The 14,380-nt window shown below is 46.6% G+C and overlaps 1 protein-coding gene across 4 annotated transcripts in view; it reads right to left on the minus strand.

The window, feature by feature from the left end:
- LOC105018340 (receptor-type tyrosine-protein phosphatase N2) overlaps nt 1-14,380 on the minus strand; it is a 157,632-nt gene that overhangs the window by 89,821 nt on the left and 53,431 nt on the right. For 2 of the 4 annotated variants that reach the window (XM_013139364.3, XM_020045552.3), the window contains 9 exons: nt 13,383-13,497; nt 12,197-12,341; nt 10,935-11,289; nt 10,668-10,774; nt 9,437-9,605; nt 9,085-9,131; nt 8,576-8,725; nt 8,251-8,465; nt 5,869-5,955 (listed from right to left, as the gene is read on the minus strand). In XM_013139364.3, the coding sequence (XP_012994818.2) occupies nt 5,869-5,955; nt 8,251-8,465; nt 8,576-8,725; nt 9,085-9,131; nt 9,437-9,605; nt 10,668-10,774; nt 10,935-11,289; nt 12,197-12,341; nt 13,383-13,497 (1,390 nt within the window). The remainder of the gene's footprint in view (nt 1-5,868; nt 5,956-8,250; nt 8,466-8,575; nt 8,726-9,084; nt 9,132-9,436; nt 9,606-10,667; nt 10,775-10,934; nt 11,290-12,196; nt 12,342-13,382; nt 13,498-14,380) is intronic. The other 2 variants (XM_013139367.3, XM_034290981.1) reach the window with 2 other exon arrangements.

A 14,380-nucleotide genomic window follows, 5' to 3' on the forward strand; every position in this document is an offset into this window, starting at 1 on the left:
CTGAGCAATCGCTACCCAACGAACATTTTTCAGATTCAATACTACAGAAGGAAGTAATTAATAAAGGGACCTTGTGGTTGTCAAACTGAAGCTCCTGCCTTTCTTTACCAGAGAAACACTCCAAATGTCCTAGCTCAACACTCCCTTCACATCAGTTAGACGAAATATATGATGATTAATTTAGACTGGCCTGTTGCTGTATATTACAGCATCATGTATCCCCCCCTGAAAATGTAAAACTGCCATTGTTCCTCAACAACCATAATCAAGGAATCCACAGTAAATGTAAATGAGTGTAATCTGTGTGGTATTCCGCTAACTCCATTACAAACAGCTATCTCTCCACCTAGTGGCTATGTGTTGAAATGAGACGCATACAGAGTCAGACATTACGTCAGCCCCACTTCTGACTGCGGTCAGTAGTGGTTGCACGACGGCATGAGCAAACTAATGCTGGAGGGTTCTCAAGCACGAGCCACCCACATTGACACACACAAACCAAACGCTGTTGCTTTTCAACTGCTGCGCCGAGCCACCTGACAGGATCAATTCAACACGTTAAGAGACGGTTCTGACAGCAGCGTCTCTCGGTCTGAACCGTTGGATCAATTGTATGAAATAACGCAAAGATATATGATTGATTAACTTGACCGCACATCTTACATACTGCGCCTTAGAACTAACATTGACTTTGTCTCTGTGAGTTCATATTTGTATCTTTACACCAAGATGACCATGGATAAACATGACAGACAGCGTTTCAAAGGGCTACAAGACCATGTTATACCCGCACAAATGAATCAACACGAAGGGCGGGAGGAGCCATGCTGGCTGTGCTGAATTGAGCGCCTATATTATGACTGCATGGAGAGGCAGGGGTGGGGTCAATTCCATTTGGAGTTGAATCAATTCAGGAGGCACACTCTAGTTCAAACTCCACTTTCAATTCTCTTCACTGCATTTGAATTGGGTTCGCTTTTTTAAACACTGCCTGGAATCTAAACGGAATCGCGGTGGTGTGTTGGTCTATGAGATCCTAGGCGGGGTGGTGGTCTATAAGCTCCTAGGTGGGGTTGTGGTCTATGAGATCCTAGGTGGTGTGGTGGTCTATAAGCTCCTAGGTGGGGTTGTGGTCTATAAGCTCCTAGGTGGGGTGGTGGTCTATAAGCTCCTAGGTGGGGTTGTGGTCTATGAGATCCTAGGTGGGGTGGTGGTCTATAAGCTCCTAGGTGGGGTTGTGGTCTATGAGATCCTAGGTGGGGTGGTGGTCTATGAGATCCTAGGTGGGGTTGTGGTCTATGAGATCCTAGGTGGGGTGGTGGTCTATGAGATCCTAGGTGCGGTGGTGGTCTATGAGATCCTAGGTGCGGTGGTGGTCTATGAGATCCTAGGTGCGGTGGTGGTCTATAAGCTCCTAGGTGAGGGTGGTCTATGAGATCCTAGGTGGGGTGGTGGTCTATGAGATCCTAGGTGGGGTGGTGGTCTATAAGCTCCTAGGTGGGGTGGTGGTCTATAAGCTCCTAGGTGGGGTGGTGGTCTATAAGCTCCTAGGTGGGGTGGTGGTCGATGAGATCCTATGTGGGGTGGTGGTCTATAAGCTCCTAGGTGGGGTTGTGGTCTATGATATCCTAGGTGGTGTGGTGGTCTATGAGATCCTAGGTGGTGTGGTGGTCTATGAGATCCTAGGTGGTGTGGTGGTCTTTGAGATCCTAGGTGGTGTGGTGGTCTATGAGATCCTAGGTGGGGTGGTTGTCTATGAGATCCTAGGCGGGGTGGTGGTCTATGAGATCCTAGGTGGGGTTGTGGTCTATGAGATCCTAGGCGGGGTGGTGGTCTATAAGCTCCTAGGTGGGGTTGTGGTCTATGAGATCCTAGGTGGGGTGGTGGTCTATGAGATCCTAGGTGGGGTTGTGGTCTATGAGATCCTAGGTGGGGTTGTGGTCTATGAGATCCTAGGTGGGGTGGTGGTCTATGAGATCCTAGGTGCGGTGGTGGTCTATGAGATCCTAGGTGCGGTGGGGGTCTATAAGCTCCTAGGTGAGGGTGGTCTATGAGATCCTAGGTGGGGTGGTGGTCTATGAGATCCTAGGTGGGGTGGTGGTCTATAAGCTCCTAGGTGGGGTGGTGGTCTATAAGCTCCTAGGTGGGGTGTTGGTCTATGAGATCCTAGGCGGGGTGGTGGTCTATAAGCTCCTAGGTGGGGTTGTGGTCTATGAGATCCTAGGTGGTGTGGTGGTCTATAAGCTCCTAGGTGGGGTTGTGGTCTATAAGCTCCTAGGTGGGGTGGTGGTCTATAAGCTCCTAGGTGGGGTTGTGGTCTATGAGATCCTAGGTGGGGTGGTGGTCTATAAGCTCCTAGGTGGGGTTGTGGTCTATGAGATCCTAGGTGGGGTGGTGGTCTATGAGATCCTAGGTGGGGTTGTGGTCTATGAGATCCTAGGTGGGGTGGTGGTCTATGAGATCCTAGGTGCGGTGGTGGTCTATGAGATCCTAGGTGCGGTGGTGGTCTATGAGATCCTAGGTGCGGTGGTGGTCTATAAGCTCCTAGGTGAGGGTGGTCTATGAGATCCTAGGTGGGGTGGTGGTCTATGAGATCCTAGGTGGGGTGGTGGTCTATAAGCTCCTAGGTGGGGTGGTGGTCTATAAGCTCCTAGGTGGGGTGGTGGTCTATAAGCTCCTAGGTGGGGTGGTGGTCGATGAGATCCTATGTGGGGTGGTGGTCTATAAGCTCCTAGGTGGGGTTGTGGTCTATGATATTCTAGGTGGTGTGGTGGTCTATGAGATCCTAGGTGGTGTGGTGGTCTATGAGATCCTAGGTGGTGTGGTGGTCTTTGAGATCCTAGGTGGTGTGGTGGTCTATGAGATCCTAGGTGGGGTGGTTGTCTATGAGATCCTAGGCGGGGTGGTGGTCTATGAGATCCTAGGTGGGGTTGTGGTCTATGAGATCCTAGGCGGGGTGGTGGTCTATAAGCTCCTAGGTGGGGTTGTGGTCTATGAGATCCTAGGTGGGGTGGTGGTCTATGAGATCCTAGGTGGGGTTGTGGTCTATGAGATCCTAGGTGGGGTGGTGGTCTATGAGATCCTAGGTGCGGTGGTGGTCTATGAGATCCTAGGTGCGGTGGTGGTCTATAAGCTCCTAGGTGAGGGTGGTCTATGAGATCCTAGGTGGGGTGGTGGTCTATGAGATCCTAGGTGGGGTGGTGGTCTATAAGCTCCTAGGTGGGGTGGTGGTCTATAAGCTCCTAGGTGGGGTGGTGGTCGATGAGATCCTATGTGGGGTGGTGGTCTATAAGCTCCTAGGTGGGGTTGTGGTCTATGATATCCTAGGTGGTGTGGTGGTCTATGAGATCCTAGGTGGTGTGGTGGTCTATGAGATCCTAGGTGGTGTGGTGGTCTATGAGATCCTAGGCGGGGTGGTGGTCTATGAGCTCCTAGGTGGGGTGGTTGTCTATAAGCTCCTAGGTGGGGTTGTGGTCTATGAGATCCTAGGTGGGGTGGTGGTCTATGAGCTCCTAGGTGGGGTGGTTGTCTATAAGCTCCTAGGTGGGGTTGTGGTCTATGAGATCCTAGGTGGGGTGGTGGTCGATGAGATCCTAGGTGGGTGGTGGTCTAGGTGGGGTGGTGGTCTATGAGCGCCTAGGTGGGGTGGTGGTCTATGAATAAGCGTGGCTGCTCCCCCGAATCAGAGCTGTATCAAAGCCCCACCCCCCCACCCATCACTCTCCCACAATCAAGGCCCTTTCAGTCCCAGAAAGAAGACAAAGGGTACATTAGCCCAACCCTGTAGGGCCACCCATGAAATAAAAGCTGTGAATACAGAGCAGAGCGGACAGCCCAACACATTGAGGTGCGGGGGGGGGGGGGGGGGGGGGGGGCTGAGGGACATTCAGACCCTCACAAACCAAATCACATGACGCACAATCGACCAATCGTTACCTGTGCCCACGAGAATCAGGCATAGTAATTCTATAAAGAAACTAGATTGGGGCGTAGCAGCCGATGAAAGAGCCCCTTTCTCCTCCCTGTGGCCGGTAAGCTACAACACCACCGTATTCAACAGGGTTACATTATGACTGCATACATACCGCTATGTTCAGTATGTTCAGTATGTTCAGTATGCAATACAACAGCCCCCATGTGAGGCCTGAGCCTTAATAATTCATACGTGGGGCCGGCACAGCACTGTGGGCAGGGGGGTTTAGGGAGTGACGATGGTGGAAAAGATCAGTGGCAGGTTACGACGCCATAATGCACTTGAGTGCAAGAGCCGGTTTGTGTGTGTGTGGGTGTTATGTGTGTGTGTGTGTGGGTGTTATGTGTGTTTGTGAAATGCTCGTAGAGTAGTTGCTGGTGAGATTGTGTTGGAGATGGCACTGACCATGCACTTACGGCACAGTGTGTCGACAGGCTCTTGTTTCCCTGTGGATGACTTTAAAAGCCTTGTACGCAAAGTGTGTGTGTGTGTGTGATTGTTTTCCTATACTTTAAAGCACAGTAAATCCAGACAGAAAAGGAAAGTTAACTTGTGGGGACGTTTGTCTATCCGTGTGAGGAAAAAGTCTGTTTCCGGTTTAAGGGAATTTTTTTGAATTTAAATAAATTTTCAGGGTCAGCACAAAGATGGTAAAAACAACAAGGTGTGTGTCTGGTCAGATACCTGTGTTAAAAAACCCTCATGATTTTGGAGAAAAGGGAGAAGGGTTCATGGAGAGTTCAGTCTGGTAAATAAATGACTACAGCCTGGCTCCACACAAGCCTTCTGTCAATCATGTGTATGAGCAAGTTGCACATCTTTTCCCCTTCAGCAGGAATGAGAATAAGGCAGTGTCCTTGGGTATCTTCTTACTCAGCAGGGATGCTTCTCTTCAGCTTCCAACCCGGTTTGTCAGTTTCAGTTATGCCCATGTTTTTGTTTTCTTTCTTTCATTTTGGAATTCAAGGTCTATAAGCCCCTCAGGTAACAGTTGACGTAACGTGTTTCTAAACACAACAGCCTCCATAAGCTACGTTTTTTTACACTTCACACACAAACCTGATATTCTGTTGATACTACTCACTGGATTTTTACCCATCTATCAGCAAAATAATTACTAATTATTGGTCCCCGTTTTAGATTTTGTCTGTAAAGGCATAAGGATCCTGGGCAGAATCAAATATTATCACTTCTGTTTTAAGTTCATCTTGTCCCCAGACCTGGTTCCACCTAAATGCACTAAGTGTCTTCTGGAACAATCCGTCAAACGTGGTCTTTATTAGCCAATAACAAAGTTGGGAGACATTTCCGGCGCAAAAGGAATTGGCTCAATTGGCTTAGGTTACCAACCAATAATTTCCCACAACACCTTCACAATGTTTCTTGTACACCAGAGCACAAATTGGTCCACTGTAACTTTGTTGAAAGACAGCTGAGATGTCAGTTACTCAATTTTGATTGGAATGAAATTACACTCCTGCAATAAGCAGCTACCTTTTTTTTTTACCTATTGTAGGCGATTAATCAGTTCTCTTTTGTATTGTGATGGCTGGCTCAAGTAAAACTAGTTGTAATGGTGTTTGTGAATGTTATCAAACGTCAAAAATACAGCTCCAAACGGAGCCACTACCCGCAGAATTTGATTTAGCTAAAATCAACTGATGACAAATACTTCATTCAGTAAGTTCCCTCCCAGGGAATTAATGCAGTGTATGGCAACTCCCACTAAGGCCAACATCAAATGGTTGTGAAAAGCATGCTTATATGTGCGGCTCATAACAGCCTGGGAATAAGGTTTATCATGAAGCCTGCTGTAAAAATTAGAGAGGCGTATGTTTGTGTTTAGCATGTAAAAAATACAATTAAAAGGTTTATCATGAATAAAATGTACATACGAGAGTTCCAGGAAGTCGGCAATCTGGAGTTTGGCCCGCCGCGCCAGAATCTCCATCAAGTTGACTCCCTTGTCAGTCGGCAACGGGCTGCGGAGGGGAAGACCAGTTCATCAGGACAGTCCTTTCCACTGAAGGTCCCTGCAGGGTTCTCATTTCAGCCAATTAGGGGCGGTTGATAGCTCCAACACGTTACCTCTCACGTCACACTCGGAGGGGAAGTCAGGCAGACCAGAGGTTGGGGGGGGAAGGGCGTGGAAGGGTTAAGGGATATTAAGAGGGAGGACATTCGGGACACGACAGAGTCAGGGAGGTGAGGGAGACAGGAATAGAGGACACAGGCTGGTGGGTGGGAGGGGGCTGAGGGAACACAGGTGTTCCCCTCCAGCAGGATGAATCACCCGTGAGCCCTGAACGCGTCTCAAATGGGCGCACCCTATTCCCTATGTAGTACACTACTTTTGGCCAGGGCCCGGTCTAAAGTGGTGCCCTACGGAGAACACGGCACGGCTTAAGATGCCGCTGTCCTCGTGTACTGCAGTGCCAAACAGGGATGTAAAAATGGAACGGGGGGGGCTCTCAGTCCAGCATCGGAAAAACAAATGTCTCCGACATTTCAGCGTCAGGAGCATGGATTATAGGGACGTTGTGCATCCGTCCTGGTAACGAGTCATTGACATTCATGGCGGCAGCACAGTTCCAGCATCCACAGCCCCCCTACGAAAAGCAAAGGCACTCCAGAAGTCCTCAGCAATGGAGGAGAAACGAGTGTTCCAGACCCCGGCGAGGGCCCTGACCCCAACACCTTCAATCATAATTTACTGAACAATATGAGAAGGTCTGCCCATGCACATGATGCAGCGCAACGGCCAGGGTGAATTAGAATGATCCTTTTTTTTTTCAGTCGCCGTTTCCTGGATCAAAGAATGATTTACATGTCAATAGGAGGCTTTTTTGAAACACTGAAAAATCTACCTGCCTCAATTCACACGTGGTGTTACCCAACAGAAACCAGGGTTCAACCACAGCATTCCCCCTTACTGTTCTGTCGCCTGCCTGTCTAACCATCTGTTGGGAACTGTCTAAATTGAGTGAAAATACCCCTAAAAAATTGTTGATGTCAAACAGCGTGAGCAAAATACATTTTTGAAAAAACATTGAAAATCACTTTCCTGACAGTGCCATAAAAAGTGAGTTCAAATGAGGAATGAGAAATGACTGATACTCTACTATGCTTATTTGAATTGCTGTGCGCAAGTAAATAGGCTGGATTTTGGGGGCAGATCCTGTTCAGTAATGAGAATGTCTCGGTTGGATCACACTGAAGGCCTTCCGGTGCCTTGCATCTAAAACCAATTTCTGTTTCCATTTGTAATGGTTTATTTCAAAACAGCTCCAGCTGTGAGCATTCAAAACACACGCGTAGAAGTATCAAATGCCAAGGGGACTGTGGCCCAGGGGGGTCCAGCGTTCAGAGACTCTGCCGCCAGGGGCACAGGTACTGCTGCAGCTTGGGTCTGAATCCGGCCCACTGCACTCACTGCATACTTCCCCCACTGTCTCTATCCTGAATGAAGCGGAAAAACTCAACCACATCTCTGATGCAACATGACCTATCAAATCATCATAGATACTAAGGGAGTCGGATAAACCGGTATGGACGATAACCGTGATATTCAAAAAATTTAATACTGATATTGTGTTAATAACACACATGATAATATTGTATTTTTCCAAAAACTCCTCCCGGTTTGTCGATACCTCATGTCAACTATAGACAAACGATGTGTCTGCTTAAAGAAAGAGACCTAGGCACTGGCGTTCAAATCAACTCGTCAGCCCACTAGAACCCCAGGGAGAGATCCGCAGACGCGCCGTTTTAGTAGCCCATTCACATGGAAGAAAGGATGTTGTATTTTTCCAAAAACTCCACTTGGTTTTTCCATGGCTTATTCATAGACAAACCTATACACTAGTGTTTGAATTAACACCTTTTTTCGTAGCCTATTCATTAGGCAAAAATGTTTTGTGTTTTTCCAAAAAACCCTCTCAGTGTTAGGCCTTGTGGATCTTTTATTTATCATTCATCTGGTTGCCTTCACACTATCCATTAAGTGTACACTTTCATTTTTGTATTTGTACAGTTATGGTTACAGACTCTCTCCACCTCCATTCATATTTTGAGTGTAATTAATTGCTAAAAAAGAGAAAAAAATACACATTAATTATTTTGGCCACGATAATCGTGTAGTAAAAAACTGATATCGTGACAGCCCAAATAGATACCCTTTGGCCTAAAACAAATATTGTACTTAACGCAATTCCAGACTAAAGTAAAACGGTGACTGACTAGCAGATGTTCATTCACCGGTTACGACAACTCACTTGGTTTCGGTGATGATGTAGCCGTAGTCGTCGTCAGTCTTGGTCTTCATGGCGGCTTTGACGTCCAGCTGCAGCTCTTGGACGTTCACTTTCTTCTCGTGGGGCTCCTGGTAGACCGCCTTGGCAGCAGGGGGCTCCACCGCCTGGATCCAGCCCTCCACCGCAGCCACCTCCTCCACGTCAGTCGAGTGACTGGACTTCTTCTGCACCGCCACCTTGATTCGGGTCGATTTAATTTGTTTCAAATCACGACTCAACCACAGGCAGAAATCGGAAACAGATTGTATACATGGGTGTTGCCCTGTGTTTCGGTTGAGGTCATCACCTCAGCCTGAGTGGACCTGCTGTGGACGTTCTCCAGACCGACACGCCTGGCACCGGCGCCGGCCTGGCCCGGGGACTCTCTCTGGTCTGGGAACTCACTGTTGTCCAGGTAGGCCAGGAGTTTGCCGAATAGCCCGACGGCACTCTGGGCCTGAAATTACACCGTACCGTGTCACAATGATCAATATACACTACGCAACGCACGCCACCAAAAAATAACTATGAGCCGATAATAATTAGAGAAACACGAATGCAAGTTGAACAGTTTCAGCTGTCTCCATTAAAAGAGAATCCTTTAAAACTGAAAAGTTGTCAATCTATAAACTCTTTCCTTAAGTCGTGCATATCGACTGGTTTCCTGTCTGCTCAGAACATCAAATGGTTAAAATGCTAGTAAAAACCGTATCTCCAGGGTGACGGAGATACCCTACCTACCCGTACTATAATAACACAGTTTATAATGACCTTCTTCCCCTTGACATTTAGGTCCTTTCAAACAAAATGGTGTACCTTGCCATTGGAGGCTGGCCGCCCTCCGTCTCCATCCACTTCTCGCTCTGTCAGCAAATAACAGAAGATGATTATGTTTACTAATGGAAAGAAAGCACACTGCATATCTAAAAAAAAACAGCTGTGCAAAAAAAACGCTTAACAGTTGAGGTGAACCTTTCTGTATGGTTTGATACAATGCGCTATTTTCCATGCGCTATTTTCCATCCCACTTAAAGTCAACAGCCGATCATTTATATGCACCTGACTCTGACATTGAAAGGCAGGGGGATATAAGGGTGTTGAAGAGAACCCTGGGCTGTGCAGATGGAGGGTTTCTCCAAGTAAGCAGGTTTGTTAGGTTAGGTTGTACCTTGGAGTGCAGCCTCTTCTACTGGAGCGCTTCCCTCTGGGACAGAAGGAAGGACACTCTCCACCTTCTGTTCTCCTGGACCCTCATTTGTATCCTCCTGCTCCTCCTCCTCCTCCTCTCCCAGGTCTCTAGGTCCTGGTCTGGCTCTGGTCTGGTCCTGATCCACGACCCGTGTACACAATTACATTGTGGTCATTTAAAAAGACACTCTTATCCATAAAAGCCTGCTACAATAACAGCAATACGATTGTTAGTGGAATGAAAGACAGGCATACAGGGTGTTAGTGCTGTGAGCGTGTGGGCAACCTTGGTAGTTTTTTGGACCTGGTGGACAACCCCGGCCTGGCTGGTGTCTACAGGCAGGGCCCAATTCATTGCCTCTGCTGTTAAATATTGCGATTGTGTCCCTCCCCTTAAAACCAGGATGTGGTTATTGGACCCGAAACAGACAACTATTAAGCCAGTTACAATGTTGAGTCATATAGACACATTTTTGAGATAAAGGTCAAAAGACTGAATTCAGTGGCTAACTAGTTATTTCCACTGTTCCTGCCAAAGAAAGGCTGGGTTAACACGAACCTTTAACAAAGTAGTCAACAAAGTTTCAGGTATGGAAGAGAGTGGGGAGAGAGTGTAACCTTGTGACCTAACATGTCCTTTTGCTCAAACATCATGCTACAAGAGCGAGAGAGAGGTTGGAACTTTAACTGGCAGTCCAACACTAAAGATCCCAAAGTACACCTCAGTCGCAATGCGATTTCAAACAGTTCTCTCGAGCAGTCAAACGTGGTGTGCTTGCAAACTTTTAAACTTTCACTTTGAAAAGGAGGGGGGACGAGGGGGTAGGGCAGTTACATTACGCTGGACAAAGGGAGGCGTGTGAACTTCTGACCAATCACAGTACATGAACTTAAGTGTAACGAAGGTAACATAGAAATGTAAGTGAACTTCCAAAATCCCCTTCTGAAACACAAACCCCCCTTAAAAGAACAACATTTATTAAATCAAATGGAGATGTTCCAAAACCTTGGAAATGAGAATGTTAAACCTTCAGTCCATAGTGTCGTTAGATTCAATTGCAATCCTGGTAATATAACTGTGTGTTAGTGCAGATTTTCCATAACTGCATTTAAATCATGACACTGCACTTCCTGCAGTGCCAGAAAAACCTTAAACAGATCCTACAACTGTAAGACACTAAGCAGATGGTATTTTATTGGTTCCTTTGTACCTGTAGGGCGTCGGCAATCAGCCTCGACATCTGGTCCAGGTCTTTAGGAGTCAGGTCATCCATGTCGTGTCTGCCCACGTTCTTCAGAATCTTCTGGATGAACACCTCTGTGTAGGAGGCCGAAGGGGGGACGAAAAAAGGGAAGAGGGGACAAACATTAGGTAGTAACTGCCCAATCCATAACTATTAATACTAATAATTAGCTTACAGTGAAATAGGGAAGGAAGTGAATAACTGGAAGAAAAAAATAATTTAAAAGGCAAATACCGTCCACTGGACTGAGGGGGTCTCGGGGACCACCCCCAGCTGCCTGTAGATGTAGCAGTCGGTCCAAGATGGGCGCTGGGGATCGAGGGGTCTCTTTTGGTTCAATACTGTCCGTGTTCTTGCTGAAAAATGCCCGTTGGCGAGGGGAAAGCATGGCTGGACCTTTGGAGGTCCCCTCCGTCTGAGACGACAGCTGCCCTGACAGGTACTGCCTGAGGGAGGCCGCCAGAAGATCTCCATCTCCGGCAGGTGGCCTTTCCTGGTAGGGAGGCTGGAAGGAGGTCAGAGGGGATTTGTTGCCTTGTCCCTGGGACTGACGTCTATAGTAGTCAGGGGAGGACTGGTAACGGTTGCTCTGGAAGAAAATAAGGGCATCTTCAGGAATTTTGAAGGAAGGATTTTCACCTTAAACTGGGTGGTAAAAGCCCTGAATGCTGATTAACTGAAAGCTGACACACCGTATATATATCCCCCCAAAAATATCGTTAACATTAGATTGGAAAAGGTTAATGATAGATATAAGGGAAAATCAAGGGTTTGAGATATATGGCCAATATAACACACTAAATTCAGATTGGCGATAACAGCATCTGCTAAATGACTAAAATCTAAACAGATCAAATGTGTTCATCTTTTATGTCACTTAAAACCCCTGCTAATGAAGCGGAATCATGTGAAAGGTAATTCATTACTTTAAGAGACAGATAGGATTTAACGATCTCCCGGCGTTGTCATTCAGTCTAACGATGGTTTCAAACTGCATTCCGAAATCCATCCATCTCCCACATGCTCATCTGAGACTACGGGCGACCGTTTTCCACCAACACATCCCCGATGAATGGAGAGCAACTAAACAAAGAGGTACCCTCTCCAACCCCTCAAGGCCTGCCACTCGGCAGGGGTCGGGGCCCTCTCATTCACACAGGCCATATTGGTCACCCCCGCTCCCCTTCGCTCAGGACCAAAATGACACGCGGGCCATCAGGTGGCCGTTATTAATTAAGTAAATGAACTCGTGAACCCTGGCGGCCATTATCTACCTCGTAATAATCCGGCAGCAAAACATCCCTGTGAATGGTCAACCAAAAGCCATTCACTGGCCCTTCACTGGCCTTCAGAGGGGGAAATATAATGATACAGACTACTAAAGATGATCCTCAGCTCCCACTGTGTGTGTGTGTGTTCATCCAGCTGCTCATCTCAGGCTGAAACTGTGAGGTCTGAAGGGGTGTGGGGTTCTGAGGATGGCCAGGGGCCCTCACCTTGGTGGAGCTCTTGGGGCCAGCGGGGGACGAGGCTTGGGGAAGGAGGCCCAGACGCTGCAGGTAGTTCTGAAGGTTTCTGTTGAGCTCTACATCCACCGGCTTGATGCTCCGGTCTCCTGGGTCCATAGCCTGAGTAGAGAGTCTGTCAGAGAGACATGAGTGCAAGAAGCTCGTGTGACATCGAGAGAGAGTAACAGACAGTGAGAGAAAAAGAGGAAAAATAAGGAAAAGAGAAAAAGTGAGAGAAAGAGGGGCAAGAGAGACAGAGAAAGATGAAGATCAAGAGAAACAGAGTCACAGAGGACAGAGAGAGAAAAAGAGACAGAGACGGAGAGAGTGAGAGCGACAGAGAGATAGATAGAGAGGGGCAGAGACTGATAACTTAGACAATCCAGACAAATTTGACCTGTCTAAACATAAACCACTAGTGGGCGGGACGGTTGCACATCAGTCATCTCATTCTTAAGTACTCTCCTACTGTCCGAAACGTAAATCAGTGTATGCATGTGGGTATGTCTGTGTGTGTGGTGGCTTTGTTATTAATGGTGATAACATAATCTGACTGATATAATCCTTTTACACACATTAAGTCATTTTATTATTTTATTAATTTCATATTACTTTAAATATATATAATATTGAGCCTATGGTACATTTTTAGAAGAGCTGATAACATTTGGGATGGCTAAAATCAAGAGGAACATAATAAATAAGCGTTGTCGGCCTTGCTGTAATTTAATGAACCATCATAATTCTAACATGCGCTGAAAGAGTCTATTGTCCTGCTGACTGCCCACTGAGGGCCGTGGATTACATTTTATTTATCCAAACTGGTTTAGCAAATAGGTGCCTTTCAACTGAATAACATTAACAGCTGACTCGCCGGTCAATCAGACTTTCACCTCGAATCAATCAAGTTCATGTGCATTCTTTCCTTTGTGGGCTCCAAATCACAGGATAGAAAAATGCTTTTAATACCAAGCTACATTTCTTTAATATCAAGCTCGACTTCTAAATGCAACCCTAGGAAATAAAAGACTGTTAAAAGCATCCTCCGTCCTCACCACTTTTGTTCCCTTTCGTATAACTGGAACACTCTGGATTAAATGTTCAGGTAATCCAGCCGACCGTGTGTGTGGTATGTTCGTGTGTGTTAGTGAGCACAGGTACAACAGATGGTGACCTAGATTTGCTGTTGTAGTAGACGGGGGGGCTGGGGTCCTGCAGGCGCCTGTAGGGAATCTTAGACAGCTCCTTGGATAGGATCTGCTGGGTGGCCTCGTCTTCCCAGGTCAAGCCTGCAACACACCACATAGTGAGAAGAGTCAGCCTCCACCTGTGTCTTCTGCAGTTTAATGTATGGTCACATCCCCTCACAAACATTTTATTATTAATGTACAGTACCATACAAAGGCATGGGGTCACTTAGAAATGTCCTTTTTTTTGTCCATTGAGATAACATCAAATTGATCAGAAATACAGTGTAGACATTGTTATTCTTGTAAATTACTATTGTAGCTGGAAACGGCTGATTATCAATGGAATATCTACATAGGGCTACACAGGCCCATTATCAGAAACCAACACTCCTGTGTTCTAGTGGCACTTTGTGTTTGCTAATTCAAGTTGAGTTTTTTAGCAATTATGTGAACACTGCTAAAAACTGTTGTGCTGATTAAAGAAGCAATAGAACTGTTCTTCTTCAGACTAGTTCAGTATCTTCAGGATTAACGTTTGTAGGTTTGATTACAGGCTCAAAATGGCCAGAAACAACTTTCTTCTGAAACTCATCAGTCTATTCTTGTTCTGAGAAATTAAGGTCCTGAACCGTAAGGTGAAAAAAAAATGTGGTGCTGCACCTCTAAGTGTATCTCGTTATTTCGAGATGATATCTCGTTATAATGAAATCATAACCCAGAAAACACCAGTCTCAATGTGAAGACTAAAGTGTCCGGGATGCTGGTCTTCTAGGCAGAGTTTAACACAAAGTCATGTAGCTGAGATATCCAGAGTGACTTTCAGCAGTTAAGTGCATACATTTTCATACTAGACCCCAGTGGGAATCAAACCCTCTAAGTTAGCCACATGGGACGCTTGGTTAGTGTCCCTCGATTGGCTAATGGCTTGAGTATAGGAGTCGCTGGACACAAAATGTAAAAAAACTTGCAGAAACACCAAGAA

This window comes from Esox lucius, chromosome 3 (assembly GCF_011004845.1).
Source record: "Esox lucius isolate fEsoLuc1 chromosome 3, fEsoLuc1.pri, whole genome shotgun sequence".
NCBI classification, from domain to species: domain Eukaryota; kingdom Metazoa; phylum Chordata; class Actinopteri; order Esociformes; family Esocidae; genus Esox; species Esox lucius.